This window comes from Physella acuta, unplaced genomic scaffold (assembly GCF_028476545.2).
Source record: "Physella acuta isolate Inbredline_101_S28 unplaced genomic scaffold, ASM2847654v3 ptg000813l, whole genome shotgun sequence".
NCBI lineage: Eukaryota > Metazoa > Mollusca > Gastropoda > Physidae > Physella > Physella acuta.
In genome coordinates, this window is record NW_026732331.1 from 316,382 (window position 1) to 332,654 (window position 16,273).

The 16,273-nt window shown below is 32.8% G+C and overlaps 2 protein-coding genes across 2 annotated transcripts in view; one reads left to right on the plus strand and one right to left on the minus strand.

The window, feature by feature from the left end:
- Positions 1-378: 378 nt before the first annotated feature.
- On the plus strand, positions 379-7,378 carry LOC131951441 (T-complex protein 1 subunit beta-like). The gene is made up of 17 exons (XM_059313847.1): positions 379-470; positions 2,593-2,661; positions 2,842-2,907; positions 3,024-3,135; positions 3,294-3,370; positions 3,598-3,710; positions 3,806-3,932; positions 4,045-4,120; positions 4,242-4,342; positions 4,477-4,604; positions 4,737-4,840; positions 4,986-5,093; positions 5,179-5,319; positions 5,429-5,532; positions 5,726-5,825; positions 5,915-6,193; positions 6,876-7,378. Exons 1-16 carry the CDS (start codon positions 468-470, stop codon positions 6,085-6,087), a joined length of 1,602 nt encoding a protein of 533 aa, XP_059169830.1. The 5' UTR covers positions 379-467; the 3' UTR covers positions 6,088-6,193; positions 6,876-7,378.
- Positions 7,379-7,513: 135 nt separating this feature from the next.
- Positions 7,514-16,273, minus strand: part of LOC131951442 (centrosomal protein of 290 kDa) — a 30,938-nt gene continuing 22,178 nt past the window's right edge. Inside the window, exons 45-58 of the mRNA XM_059313848.1 lie at positions 15,736-15,864; positions 14,733-14,872; positions 13,263-13,401; positions 12,880-13,005; positions 12,463-12,606; positions 12,238-12,339; positions 11,810-11,974; positions 11,433-11,555; positions 11,082-11,303; positions 10,649-10,741; positions 10,229-10,305; positions 9,856-9,955; positions 9,511-9,636; positions 7,514-8,959 (exon numbers count right to left, since the gene is read on the minus strand). Of these exons, the coding sequence (XP_059169831.1) occupies positions 8,795-8,959; positions 9,511-9,636; positions 9,856-9,955; positions 10,229-10,305; positions 10,649-10,741; positions 11,082-11,303; positions 11,433-11,555; positions 11,810-11,974; positions 12,238-12,339; positions 12,463-12,606; positions 12,880-13,005; positions 13,263-13,401; positions 14,733-14,872; positions 15,736-15,864 (1,851 nt within the window). The 3' untranslated portion in view covers positions 7,514-8,794. The remainder of the gene's footprint in view (positions 8,960-9,510; positions 9,637-9,855; positions 9,956-10,228; positions 10,306-10,648; positions 10,742-11,081; positions 11,304-11,432; positions 11,556-11,809; positions 11,975-12,237; positions 12,340-12,462; positions 12,607-12,879; positions 13,006-13,262; positions 13,402-14,732; positions 14,873-15,735; positions 15,865-16,273) is intronic.

Genomic DNA, 16,273 nt, shown 5'->3' on the forward strand with positions numbered 1-16,273 from the left:
TTTGACTTAGACTAAAGTATAAAAATAATATTTTCAAGACCAGATCTATAAAAATTTCAAGGTTAGGTTAACTTAGCCTATCTAGCAAAACATCCGGAAATAGAACGTCCCCCCATATCTATAGACCTGTCAAATATAGAACATTCCAGTATTGTGGGCTCAATTATTTTTATAATCAAAACATGAGAATCGATACTTCAGATAGTATATTAGAGATATTTTATGCAAAGTCAAATATTGTACATATTTTCCCTCCAAATATTGCTGTTGATTTATGTAGATTCAAATATAAGAATACATTTATGAATATTTTATTAATGCACTTAATGAATTGTTAGTAGTACAATATGACTACTAGTATTGATTCTTTAGTCGTTACGAGTCGATACCGCCCGGATGAGCGTTGCTTGTGCAGTTTACAGCAACGATAAAAGCAACGTGAGAAATCCGAATATTAATCTTTAACCATGGTAACATACTTTTTAAGCTACAGAATGTTTAGTTTTGAAAAACCATTTGATCTTTTTAGTTGTTTCTTTTCACTCTACCTATCGAATGATCTAGATTCTCTACCTTCTAGATCTAGACTAGTCATTATTTAGCTGTTTTCTTACGCATACCGAGTCACTGAAATTGCCGGTATCCACAATCCGACAATCGGTATTCCACATTCTTTCTTTTAGAGACATCTATTCTAAACTATAGATCTAGAATCAATATCTAGATTTCTAGGTCTAGAATCGAGATCTACGTTCTAGGATCTAGAAGTAGATCTTTTTCTAGATCTAATTCTAATCTAACTTAAAATTAATTGAAATTAACCAACCAGTTTTATCGATTGTCATTGCATAAAAATCCTGCCTATGGCTCATAATCTACATTGTTGCTGTTTGACAGTTTGATTTAGTTTGAAATTAAAATCACATTACATTAATAATAAAACATTTGAACCTATAGATCTAGATATCTAGCTCCTGACCCTAAAACCCCTTGCCACTGAACACCTGAGCTCAATGTACACACAAAAGACTCAATTTTAAAAAAAGTTAATTTAATTAACGTGTAGCTTACATGAATTGTCACCAATACTTGGACTTAGTATGGCAGTCCTTTTAGTAGATAGACCCTTCGCTCAGACTTAGGTAGGGTGCGGACATTGATAGAAATGCAGATTGTTGGAATTTTTTAAGGTCTTATGGTAAAATGCAATTAAAAAACAGAACACAAAATTTAGTTTGTGGGGCATCGATGACAGGAACTTGAAGTCGTGTTAGTACTTGTTAGCCTACATACTTTTAAAATTTAGCGTTTTTATATACACAGTCGATCTGGGGTAAGGTGACTCAGACCGTTTAATCGGTCTGTCAGGGCATGGAGATTCATGACTTGGACAAAAATAGCCATAATGTGGGTTCTAACGGTTATGAAAATTGAGAACCATTCAATGTATGAAACAGAAATATGATGATTGAGAATACTGGATACAGATGTTCGCCTATATTCTTTGTGTTAGGTTGTCAGTAATCTTCTACTCTCAAGAGCAGTTTTAAGGTTTGAAATTACGGTTAGCTGTATGGTAGGACTAGGGTTAACATTGACATTAGCCATTTGCAAGTCATGTGTATTTAACTACCACAAACCTAACAACTAACAACCTTTTTGAAAGAAGATACTATGTGCTATTATCGGACACTGGTATAAAAAATCCACCCATAAATCTTCCAAGATGTACACAGTTCTCATTAGCATTTATTTTACTCAGTTTTGCCTGCTACTCAAGGTTGCACTCACAGTGAGACTTAGGTAGATCTAGATGTGTTAAGTTCATGACCACGCAAGCACAGACATGTCCTGGCATTCTTTATTCTATTAACACTAATGTTAATATTCTACAGACATGTCCTGGCATTTTTTATTCTAATAACACTAATGTTAATATTCTGAGGCGATGATAAATAGTTTAAAAACCTAAATCGTCTTTAGAGACATGTTGGCTATTAAGAAGCTGAAAGAGGTTTTAAAGTGATTAATGTAGTCAAAAGCAGTGAAGTAGTGTAAGTTTAACAAAATAAAAGGCTGTTAGCCTGTGCCTACTGAAATTTGGTTACTGCTATTCGTCAGGGCCTAATCACTTACATTTTTCTATTAGAAATAACATGAAATAGATTGAGTTGGGGTTCTTTTCTAACCCCCCCCCCCCCAACTTTTTTTTTTAAAAAAAAGCGTGTTACAACCACTCTAACAATAAATCTAGGCAAATCGTTTTTAAATAGTCTTTAATATTCATGTAAACCTCATGAAAATGGGAAAAAATCCTAAACTGGTAAAAAAAATTGCAATCAGTGATCCAATGAATTTTAAATAATTGAATTTCAAGATTCACTTAAATCCGTGCATCCTGTAATTTTAATATAATATTACAAACAAGCTCAGGTTTTTTAATCACTTAAAAACTTTTCATAGGAAATTATTTTTATCCCCCATAAAAATAAAAACCCCTGTAAAACTCCTTAGTTATTTGCTGTTTGGGTGCATAAAATGTGTAGTACTTAGTAACAGGAAAATATTGCTAACCATTATTTTTTTTTACAGGTTTCACTAAATCCAGTGCAGATCTTGAGGTATGGAGCAGAGGAGGAGAAATCAGAGACAGCAAGAATGGTATTACTTTGTCATTATGCCTTTATATATAGGCTATATACACACACACACACTATACACATATACACACACACACTTTTACCACACACACACACATAATATACATATATAGTCAAACTATTTATAAAAAATCTTTTGAACAGCTTTTAAAATGTATTTTTAACCATTTCTACCCTCTAGTCATCATTTGTTGGTGCCATAGCTATTGGAGATTTAGTCAAAAGCACTTTAGGACCAAAAGGAATGGTAAGCATTGTATTTTCAAATTAGAACATTATACTTATTTTAGCATACTGATAACCACCAAGTTGATATTTAGTTACTGCAGTTACCTGGATAAAAAAAAACCTTGCTGTTTTTAGGACAAGATATTGCAAACAAGCTCCAACAATGAGACTATTCAAGTAACTAACGATGGGGCCACTATACTAAAATCTATTGGAGTAGATAACCCAGCTGCCAAAGTGCTAGTTGGTTAGTATTCTTAGTCTTGCATTTAGACTGAACTGACTTTTGTGTAAGGTGTTGTGTAGTTGGGAAGAATTTTAACTTATCTTTATATTGTTTTCTGCTTTTATTTTATTGTACAAATGTTTTTGTAATTTCATTCCTGAATCATTTAAAAATTACAGATATCTCAAAAGTTCAAGATGATGAAGTTGGTGATGGAACAACATCTGTTGTTGTGTTAGCATGTGAACTTTTGAAGGTATTTGATATTAGAATGCTTTATTTTATGGGGGGAGTGGCCTAGTGGTAGAGAGCTATGGAAAGTATAAATTCTGGGCATAGTGCTGACCACTTATCCTTTCATTTCCCTAGGTCACAAAAACGGGTGATATTTAGGGACATGGTTCATTGGTTTCTGATTTTTTGTTATAAACAACAATGCACCTTACTTAATGATTATTAATTTTGCAATCACTTATTTTTCAGGAAGCTGAAAATTTAATTTCCCAAAAAATTCATCCACAAACTGTTATCTCTGGATGGAGAAAATCTGTGGATGTAGCAAGAAAAGCTTTAACTGATCATGCTAATGATAATGGGTTAGTATTAAACATCTTTCCTTTTGAATTAAAGAAAAAATTATTCTTACGGGTAGCCAATTCTGACTAACAAGATTTTAAAATTTGTATCTTAGAAAAGATGCTGTTAAATTTCGTGAAGATTTGATGAACATAGCTAGAACAACACTGAGCTCCAAAATCTTAACCCAGCATAAAGATATGTTTTCAAAGTTGGCAGTAGATTCTGTGTTGAGATTAAAGGTAACTTTTGATTGTGTTTGGTTGGAGGGTATTTTTAGTTGGTCAACTATTGCACTTTCTTAACTTTTTTTTTATTTTGTAAAAATAATTTTCGTCTCGTTTGTTTAAACAGAACAGTGGTAATCTTGATGCTATTCAAATTATTAAAAAGTTGGGTGGAAATCTATCAGATTCCTATCTTGATCAAGGTAAGGGCTAACTAATGTCACTGTTATTAAAATACATTGAACCATATCATTGGTCAGTACTTACAAATGTATTCCTAAAATTTTGTTCCGATTAATTGAATGATCTGAATATTTTATGTAGGTTTCCTGCTGGACAAGAAGATTGGAGTTAACCAGCCTAAACGTCTGGAGAATGCCAAAATTTTAATAGCTAACACACCTATGGACACAGACAAGATAAAGGTAATTTATCTCAGGTTCTAATGTCTGAAGAAATACACTCTAGTGCATGTCTTTTCATTATTAATCAGTTACTTACACAACTGTACACTTCTTAAGACATGATTAAACATTCTATTGCATTGATCTACCACTAGGTCTTTGGATCAAGAGTTAGGGTGGATGCTGTTTCTAAAGTAGCTCAACTTGAGTTGGCAGAAAAGGAAAAGATGAAGGCCAAGGTTGAAAAAATTCTTAAGCATGGATGCAATGTATTCATCAACAGGTAGTAAAGTGACCATTTAAAAAAAAAATTCTATAATATATCAGTCAGTTTGAAAATTAGCTCCTTGTAGGAATAGATTTATATAATTCATGATTAAACTAATGTAATAAGTGGCTATTTTACTATTTCAAGGCAACTCATTTACAATTATCCTGAGCAACTGTTTTCTGATGCTGGTGTCATTTCCATTGAGCATGCAGATTTTGAAGGTGTTGAAAGACTTGCTCTAGTGACAGGTAAGGTATATAATTTTTAACATATTGGTCTAATTAAATAATTAATGGCAGGTAATATAATTAAAAGTAAACATTGATCTCATGAAATAAACAGTGAAACAGATCAGCCTTAAAATTAACCTGGCTAACATATTTTTAATTTTAGGTGGTGAGATAGTTTCAACCTTTGATTGTCCGGAAAAAGCCAAACTTGGTACTTGTGATCTTATTGAAGAAGTAATGATTGGAGAAGACAAGTTACTTAAATTTTCTGGTGAGTTTTGTAATTTATCTTAAGAGAAACTATACCATTTTTTATGAAAGACCAAATTTCTTACACTATTTATTTCATTTGCCAGGCGTGGCATTAGGGGAGGCTTGCACAATTGTTTTACGTGGTGCTACTCAACAAATTCTTGATGAAGCTGAGAGATCACTTCATGATGCTCTTTGTGTGCTGTCACAAACTGTGAAGGAAACCCGAACAGTTTATGGTGGAGGTAAATTTATTTAGGTTATCCTAATTTAATTTTTTAAAAAGATTTTGTAAAAAAAATAATATTCATTTTTGAAATAGTTAAAACTGATCTAAACATGCTTTACCATCAGGTTGCTCTGAGATGTTAATGGCTGATGCAGTTAGTAAGTTAGCAGCTAAAACACCAGGAAAAGAAGCTGTAGCGATGGAAGCATTTGCCAAAGCCCTACGACAAGTAAGTACATACTATCTTTAGCATTAAGAGGAGTAAAACTCCCTTTTTTAATTACTGGCCATGCATTATTTTTCTGGTTAGGTAACTTATAATTTTCTTGTTTGTGCTATTTCACACAATAAATAAAGTGCCATGTATAAATAAATGTGAAGTACGATAATATCAACGCTTGATTAATCTTTTTTGCTTTCAGCTACCAACTATCATTGCAGATAATGGAGGCTATGATAGTGCAGATCTGATATCACAGTTAAGAGCTGCACACACAAATGGCAAACACACTATTGGACTCGGTAAGTTGGACTTTCATTCTCATTACCCCTTTTAAAAAAAAAAGACTGATTTTAAAGTAAATTTAAAATGGTTAATTAAAACATTTCAGACATGGAACGTGGTAGAATAGCTGATGTAGCAGAGCTTGGTATCACAGAATCCTATCAAGTTAAGAGACAGGTTTTAATGTCAGGAGCAGAGGCTGCTGAAATGATCATGAGGGTGGACAATATCATCAAGGCTGCACCTCGCCAACGTGCACCAGATCACAGACACCACTAATTATTTTGTATTGTTTGTGCAAATGGCTTGGTGTGTGTATTCATGTGCTAAGAACAAATGTGATTGTTTAGTTCTTATTTAAAGAAATGCCTAAATAACTTAATCTGTTAACCATTAATGTCCCATTCATTCTACCAAAACTCCACCCATGATGGCCCAATGTAAGGAGCATAACTCTGTATGATCAAGTGAATAGTTTCACAAAATATTTGTTTTTGTCTAAATGAAATTGAAAATTAAGATAAAAACTACTGCTTAATGTTGGGAATAAACCTGGCTTTCCAACAGTATTAAATAGAATATATTATATTCGGTAAAAGTACAGTATAAAAATAAAAAATGTCGGAGAAAATTCAAAACAGGTCATTTTCGGTAGTCAACTTTATTTATTTTTGTCTAAACAACTATGCATCGAATTTAACAGTTAAATATCAATTTGGTTATGTTTAACATATATAATTCATAAAATACATGCCTAGATACGTTTAGAGGCATTAATTTTTTTTATTTTTAATATTAAATCTACTAAAAATACGACAGATGAGTCGCAAATTTCGAGATAGAAAGAAACTATTATTTTTTTATCTTTCAAAAGCGCCATTGAAATTAGAAGACAGGAAAAGGATGCTGAAATCATCCGACTTCCTGTTTAGTTAAAAATTAGGATTTGTAGGCCAAATTTTAATGAAACAAATTTAATTTTTCTATGCGTATTGTAAGCGGGCGGCAGCGGGCGTTACGGGACATTAACGGTGTCGGGCGGCAGCGGGCGTTACGGGACATTAATGGTTAATCTAAAATTGGCAAAGTTTTTTCCTCAGATTTTACATTGAACTTTGATTACATTTGAATATCTGACAGTTTCTACTGTGCTTATTTTATTGATTATAATTATAAAAATTTTCTTTTTTTTTCCTTACGTTTGTACAAGAATGAAAAAAGGTTTGACTGAGTTATTTAGTTGCTATCAATTATTTATAATATGAGTGTGCTAACTGCCAGTCTCTTTTTAATTTGCTTATTTCATGGTGAAAAGAAAAACTGATCATACAATTTTCTACAACTTGAAAAAAAAATGCAAGGAATTAATAATTGGAAATATATAGATATACTTTATCACCAGTGTTTTTCTATATTCTGTGTTCCTGCTTTCATCTTTGAAATTGAATTTGGGGGCTGTTCTACTGAAGCTTGTCATACTAAAATAAGATCTGTATGACAGGAATGAAATTAAGCTTTGAATCTTTCATTTGTACGTTTGATATTAAATTATAAAAATTTACTTGTCTTATGTTATAAGTGTCGCCCTTCATTTGATGTTCAAATTATTAAAGCTTAAAATATTATAATTAGGAAAACCCATTTTTTAACCACAACTGCAGCAGTAACTTCATATAGTGAAAAAACTAGGAAATAAAGTGTCAAAAATTATTTATTTCAGAATATTGTGGACAAATGATTTAAAATCTACTACAGACAATGAAATAGATTATAATTGCATGGAAATGGTTTATGTAATCTTTTCAAACTGATAAAAGAATTAGAGGTAAATGTTTTGGACGGATTTTTCAAGTGTTATGAGAATTGAACAGCGCAACTGTAATTTAACAGATATTTTGAAAAAAAATATGGCTAATAAGTTGTTAGAAAATGAAGGTAAACAAATCCAATATGAAAAGTAAAATTTTAAACACTGTTCTCTCAACAGTATAATGTTATTAATAATAAATCAGTTTGAACATTACCCAAAAAGTTAATTGAACTTAGTAGAAAGCTGATGGTCCAAAGAAAAGTATATACTTTGGCATAATGTTACATGTGATTTTTGTGAAATGATTAAAAAATTTAAAGGTAATCTTAACTCTCATGGTCAGAAAATTTGTTGCATTATAAATTTTGATAAAGTATTATGTTTTTCTTTATACATAGCCATTTAAATAGTCACATAAGCCACATGTTTACTGAACAAGCCAAACACAGACAGAATGAAAGTGAATCTGAACAATACATCAAGTGGGCAAGTGAGAAAAGATTTACATAAAAAATATTTTTCTTTTATGTCCTTCAAAAAGGAAAACTAGAAGCAGTAGTAACTATTGAACAGTGAATGAATATATTGTATATCAAATAAAATAGACTAGATTAAAACGGTAGCTTCGTGACTATTCCTATTGGTATGTCTATGCATTTATATCTTATCTCAAGGCAATAATATTAAATATTTCAAACATTTTATAGTAATTACAATACAAATAATGCATGAAATATATCACAGACTACTTTCACAGAATTTTGTGAATATCATCAGACATTTTAACAGTAACTATTTAAACAATGGATTCTATTTGATTAATATAAAAAAAAACAACAATCAGTTAATGGCGTTTTAACAATATAATAAACATGAACATCTCCAAGGGGGTCTAAAGAATGAAACTATATGTACATCATAGCCTTTGAAAATGACTGACAATAATGGCAGTTGTAGGCAAAAAACAAAACTATTTAGACAAAGGAATTAACTATGAGAGAAAACAAAGCCAGTCTCAATAAGAAACAGCAAACTGATAGATGAAAAAAGTAAACCAAATATAAAATATAATATACGTAAACTAGAAATGGAAATAAAATGCTGGCATATGGATACAATAAGTCTAACAGTAATAAAATTCAAGCGCCAATATGTTATGTTTATCAAATTATTGTATTATAATACATCAGGAATGTTGATGGACACACCAAATTGCTGCGCTACTTGCTTGAGTTTCTCCTCCATTAAAATATTCTTCTGTACACTTTGTTTGTAGTTATACTTGAGGTCTTCGATTTCATCAAAAAATTCTGGACCAAAATTGTTCAGTTCTTTTTTTAACTAAGATAAAAAAAAATGTAACAGTGAAACCATGAAAGAAGAGCCCAGTGCTAAAAGTACTTAAGTCACATTTTTGTGAAAATCAAACCAAGCATTGATCGTTATTCCTCTAGTTTAACTTTATCTTATAAACAAATAGTGATACTGAAGAATTTATTTAATTTGCTCTTCCAAACAAACAAATAATATAAAAACGTAATGTTTCATAGTAAATTTTAATCTTTGAACTCATTTTTCTCAAAATGTTGTTTTTGTGACTTAAGTACTTTTAGCACTAAGGTCTTCTAATTTGTTTCTGAAGTATTGATTTAATAAATACTGTGTGGTTTTGAAATGAGCTGCCATGATCACATGAATGACTGATTTCAATTATCTTATCACTTTTTACATGGCATAGAAACTAATTAATTTTCAACAGCATCATTAGTGGTCAACATATATTACTCTAGGTATAAAAAACCAAACTAGATTAACCTTATCTGTTAATCTCATCATAGCAACATTGTATTAATTCTACAAATCAGGAAATAATTTTAAAATATATATCTCACTTTTTCAACTTCTCTTTTTAATTTTTCTTTATCCAACTCTACAGTTTTTAGCTGCATATGAATGTCAATATTTTCTCTTGCAAGCTTGTCATAGCTACTGGCCTTAGTTAGAATGTCATCTGTTATCTGTGCCATCATTAATTAAAAAATATACCAGGTTATATAGTCTAGACAGTATAACACCAATAAAAACATTTTTTTAAAAGATCATGCTGATCTTTAACAATAAAAAAAAATATAAATATTTATTAAATTATTATTTTGAAAATAAGAATATTAGATTTAACTTTTGCATCAGAGAGTTACAATATCATATTACAAAGAAAAATGAAATATAAATCCAACCTGTGAGGTGTCTCCTGACCCTGGTGACGTCTGCTGTCTAGCAATACGTAGTTCATTCAAAAGTTCTTTCTTGTCATTTTCAAGCCGTTCAATGCAAACCCTAAAACATGTACATTCAAAATATACAGTAACAAAACTTTTTTCCAAGAGTTCAATACAAACTCTAAGACAAGTAGGCCTACAATTAACATCTAGCCTATAGTAGCAAAAAAAATTAAAGACAATTTCCCAACTATTGTATGAGAACTCTAAAACGTATCAAAAACATTTACAGCAAGAATTTTTGAAACACACAGAACTCTTCACGAAATAAAACAAATTAGGTTAGTCATAAATTTTTTTCTATAATATAAAGCAAGTGATGTCCACATACCTGCTTTGTTGATAATCTTTCATGAAGTTGCTGTCCACAGCGCCACTGCCAGCTGGAAACCTCTCCAGTATTGAGATCTGCACATCCAAACAAAAACAGATTGTCTTGCCAAGTTTTAGCATACACCAGTTAAACATAAGGAAAGTGATCAAACCTTCTTGCAGAGTTTTAGCATACACCAGTTAAACATCAGAAGTAAGGGTGTAAGAAAACTGATCAAACCTTCTTGCATAGTTTTAGCATACACCAGTTAAACATCAGAAGTAAGGGTATAAGAAAACTGATCAAACCTTGCATAGTTTTAGCATACACCAGTTAAACATCAGAAGTAAGGGTATAAGAAAACTGATCAAACCTTGCATAGTTTTAGCATACACCAGTTAAACATCAGAAGTAAGGGTATAAGAAAACTGATCAAACCTTCTGCAGGAGCTCATCCTTCTCTCTCATCAGCTGTTGTTCTCTCTCTGCTGCATCTCTCAGTAAAACTTTGCTGTCCTGTAGCTGTTTGGTCTGGGGGAAAAAATACAGAACAAATTACAGACAAAGTACAGAACAAATTACAGACTCATTTGAGACAAAGTTGTGCAGTGCAAATATTGAACATTGTATGCTTAAACATCAGCTTCCATAGTTTTGATTTCAATAGATAATTACCTTTTTGTCCATATGTGCTTCCATAGTTTTGATTTCAATAGGAAATTCCCTTTTTGTCCATATGTGGTTCCATAGTTTTGATTTCAATAGATAATTACCTTTTTGTCCATATGTGCTTCCATAGTTTTGATTTCAATAGATAATTACCTTTTTGTCCATATGTGCTTCCATAGTTTTGATTTCAATAGATAATTACCTTTTTGTCCACATCAGCGTCCATACTTTTGATCTTCTCCTCGTACATCCTGGTCTGTACTGCAGACTTCCAGCCCTGAGAATCCAGTGAGGCTAGACTTGGCTTCTTGGCTGCCTCAACCTCCAGCTTGCTTTTGGTGCTCCTCAGCTCTTTGTCCTGGTGTTCCCCCTGCACCTCTAGGGATCTGATTTTCATCCTCAATTTTTCATTGTCATCTCTCTCCTGTAGAGAGAAAAAGTCATATGATCTTAGTTTTACTAGCCATCAGCTAACTGTCCACATAACTAGCGACATTTTCATCTGTTTTATTTGAACATCATGGTGCAAGGGATAAATAGATGATGTTTTTACCTTGGCCAGATCTTTTCTCATCTTATCAAAATCAGCTACCAGCTTGGCTGTGCTCTTTTGTTGGGCAGTGTATCTGTCACTAAGTTCTAAGCCCATGGTCTGTCTCAGCTCCTCCAGCTGATTCTAAAAAAACAACCAAGAAATTCTTTTATTTTTACTAACAGTAAATGACATTGGTGATTTACATATGTGAATAACATCAGGTTACAGCTAACAATACATAGCTGTAAATGACATTAGGGAACAACAGAAAGTGTACAAGTATGAATAACATTAAAGTACAACAGACGATGGACAACTGAGAATGACAGGTTTCAACAGAAAGTGTATATCTGTGAATGCCATTACATGTGTACAAGGTGTACGGTGATGTGTACCTTCAGGCCATCATTCTCTCGCTTGAGTAAGGTGAGCTGCTCATGCGAGACAACACCTGGAGCTTTCTTCAGGGCTGTGTTCTCTGCTTGCACCCTCTCCACCACCTTCTTGAGCAGAGCTATCGTCTTCTCCAGCTCTCTCTGGCTCTTGCCACTCTCCCCAATCTGAGAGCAGAAGGGAGAATTACATCTTCAACTTTTATAACTTAGCAGGAGGGAGAATTACATTTTCAACTTTTATAACTTAGCAGGATGGAGAATTACACCTTCAACTTTAATAACTTAGCAGGAGGGAGAATTACATCTTCAACTTTTATAACTTTGCTTATACATGATGTTTAACCTTTACTTTAAACTAAATACACATCAAACCATTAAAATGAAATTAAAAATAAATCTAAGCTAGAATGAATGAAAAGGTCACAAACCCTTTTGATACTGGACAAACTTGATCTAGCTGAGTCTCCAGCTAGCTGGCCATTTTCAAATTTCAGGGCTTCCACATAGCTCTGTAAGTCTTCAATTCTTTCCTGTTTTAATAAGAGAATGCTCAATTACACTGCAGATGGACTTTTTATACTACAATATTATTTCATTGAATTAAGATCCCTCCCCCCCCCCCCCCCACCAGTTTGCTAATGCGAGCAACAAACCTTGAGTCTTGGAATATCCTTGCGTGAGGCCTCCACTTCAAACCTCAGCTCCATATTCTCCTCAGACAACCTGAGAACTTCCCGCTGCAGTTCCTGGTTTTTACTGAACAGTTTCTGGTATTCCAGAGCTGACACACCAGAGTCCTGTTACAGATAGGTACATCATTTATCACTGGCATCAGACACATTAAGTAAGGGAAAAAATTAATTATAATGAGGGTTGGAGTACCAATGAGAAGTTTTAGAATTTTCTGATATTTATAGCAATGAAATAAAACAGAAGCAAAAGCAGGTCGCAAAGGTGGAGAATAAATGTTGCATAATGAAACTAATTGAGTCAGAGAGACAGGTGCCTTGTCAAGTGTGTCAAAGAAACGTCTTGTAAAGTGTGTCAGACATGTCTTGTTATTGCCTTACAGGTGGTCTGACAGCCATGACCCTCTCCATCTGCTCCAGCTGTTCCCTCAGGTGCTGGTTCCTCATCTGGACCTCTGCCATGGCGGCGTCCTGGCTCATCATGGCCTGACGCTTCAAGGCACTGATCTACAGCCAGAATACAAAAGTTGGTTAGTTGATGGAAATAAGAATTTACTGAAACATTGCTGTTACAGGAGGTTGAATGAAGGGGTGTTTGTTAAGGAAATGCTATTTGAGGGGAGTTTAATATGGCAGTGCTCAGATAGAGGGTGCTCAGTGCAAGGGGGCTTGGTGAGAACCATGCCACAGAGCTCTAAATCCACAGCCTCATAAAATAAGTTGTTTAAAGGAAACAAAACCAACAAGAATAAAATTGCACCAACTTCTTCCTGCTGCTTGTAGAGTGTTGCTTTAAGATCTTCCCTTTCATGGTCAAGTTTAGTACTGGGGGGTGCGGCGCCCAGCGAGTGGGCTGATGTTTTTTGTAATGGACGAGCCTGGATCTCCTTCTCACGGTTGCTTCTGTTGAATCAAGTTTATAAGGTGAGTACCAATAAAATTAATTGTGGGATCAAACATCAAAGTTAACTAAACTGAATAAGATATACTCTTGTAACATATGTGCAGAATCAACAGAAAAAGCAAGGTTGTAAAACTACATTATATAAAAGATAGTCATACACAAAGTGTAGATAATTGGAAATATTTGAAAGAAATGTCTTTCTACAAATAACAAGTAGTTGGGGAAATCAGAATTTTCTGCCATAGCAGAATAGATGTTTAACTGAGGCATGTGTAGCAGGAACAAGTCTCACAAACAGAGGAAAGAATCTAGTATGGTTAGCTTTGTATGTAAAGTCACAGAATAAATGTAGTGGTTAATTTAATTAAAACTTGGTGTGAGTTCAGAGACAGTGATTGACTTTTCTGCTGTAAAAAGTTTGTTGCATGAATGAGTAGAAGATTAGTGTCAGTAGAAAGTTAGTGTCAGTAGAAGGTTTAAGTCTGTATAATGTTTACGTCAGTAGAAGGTTAGTAATAGTCTAACACATTTTAAAATTAAACACAGAGTGGTGTAAAATAGCTGCATCAAAACAGCTAGAAAATGTGTGGATCCTGTTTTTTTTTTAAAATCAAGATAACACAGAAATGACTAACAAGGGATTAACTAAACTGCAAGAACTAATCTCACTAAACACACCTGTACCTCTATCCACATGAGCTTACAATACACAGCCAATCTACACAACACAAGTGGCTACAAGTTTTACACACAGCAACCTTTACACACCTGTACCTCTATCCACATGAGCCAATCTACACAACACAAGTGGCTACAAGTTTTACACACAGCAACCTTTACACACCTACATGCTTTGACAGGTATTTTAACTGACACTACATTTACATGACCTTGAACTTCAAGGAGCAATCAATATTTCCAATCAATAAATCAATATGCCAATACTGCTTTTTACAAGGGACATAACACTTATATTTTTTTTAGTAGGAAGGAGTGCTAAAAAGTAAGTGATACTAAACAGTTCATGTGGAAGTACCCAAAATATGACACAACAAAAACTAATTAAAAAGTACCACGAATATGAGACTATAAAAATTAAGTAGGCCTAACTAGTATCTAATATACAAGACTACAAAAATAATAATGTTCAACTAGAATAGCAAAAGATTTGTCATAAGTGGCTCTTAATATTAAATCAATAGAAATTTTCATGGTTTAATTATGATTATGGGATAGACATCATTATATAATCCCAGTCTGTCATGTTGGCAAAACAATTCCTAGTTTTACAAGAACAAAAACCACTTCACCACACAAACCAGGTACCTACTTTTCTAGAACTGCCTGAAGTCTGCTAATGGTTGCATTCAACTTCTCTATCTCTGCATCCTTTTCCTTAATTTTCATCTTCATTTTTTCTATTGTCCTCTGCCACTTTTTGCTCTCCTCCCATCTGATGGTGTCTTCTTGCTGGATGGACAAGAAATTAAAGGTAAAATAACACTTTCATACACTTTCCATGGAGGCCTACTTGTAAGAGTTTCAGAAATAAAGTGTAAAATAATTTAACAATGCACTGAAACAATTGTATTTTCCAAGTACTTGAAAAAGTCACATTTTAAGCACCATACTTATGTTTATTCTTATTAAATTAATTACAATGAGCTGAAATATTCTACTTATTTAAGCACAATAATAATTATTTTTCTAGAGGTATTATGTAGGCCTAGCATTTGTTTATGAAGAATTGGTTAAACGTTGGAATACTATATTCTTATCAAAACTTCAGTAAATGATGTGTACACAAATTCTTACATTCATAAAAATGTTTAATCTACTAATTATTGGCTATTAATCTTACACCTTAATTTGAAAATTCTGATTACTTTTTATTTTATTATATAGGCCCTAATTGATTAATATAACAAAATAAAAATCTAAGATTAATGTAAAAACAAACAGATCTCCAAATTTAAAGTTTAATAATGACACAGCATTAAATTAATTTTAAAAATGAAATTAAAAAAAATAAAAGAAATTGACAATCTTTATTTAAGCAAAAAACAATATTCACACAACTAAGGTTGAGTTTCTTACTTTAGTCTTTTCTTCCTTCTGCTCATAAGGTTTCACGAGCAAAAAATAATAATCACAAAACTAAGGATGAGTTTCTTACTTTAGTCTTTTCTTCCTTCTGCTCATAAGGTTTCACGAGCAAAAAATAATAATCACAAAACTAAGGATGAGTTTCTTACTTTAGTCTTTTCTTCCTTCTGCTCATAAGGTTTCTTGAGCAAAAAATATAAGCACAAAACTAAGGATGAGTTTCTTACTTTAGTCTTTTCTTCCTTCTGCTCATAAGGTTTCTCAGCCGCAAGTTGTCGTGACAACTGCTCCTCTAAGGCCCGACACTTGCGTCGCATGTCATCCAGCTCCTGCTGCTTCTCAAACTCTCCAGCTTTCTGGAATTGTGTTATCAACAAGATCAACAGTTGACCAATTGTACCATCAACAACTGACCAATTGTACCATCAACAATTGACCAATTGTAACATCAACAAGATAAACAACTGACCAATTGTACCATCAACAAGATCAACAACTGACCAATTGTACAATCAACAAGATCAACAACTGACAAAGCTTTTGTTCAAGTTAAGTTTACATGAACATAACTATTGAACAATGGTAGATGCAGAAAAATAAAAAGCAGAAAGTGTTAGCTGAATAACAAAATTATGTAATTACTAATCAAGAGATAAAATATGTCATTTGAGGCGTTTATTAGATAATGAAAGAGAGAAATCATATGATATTAAAAAATAATTGTTTTTTTTTTATTATTGAAGTTATTGACGATAGAAACTTGTT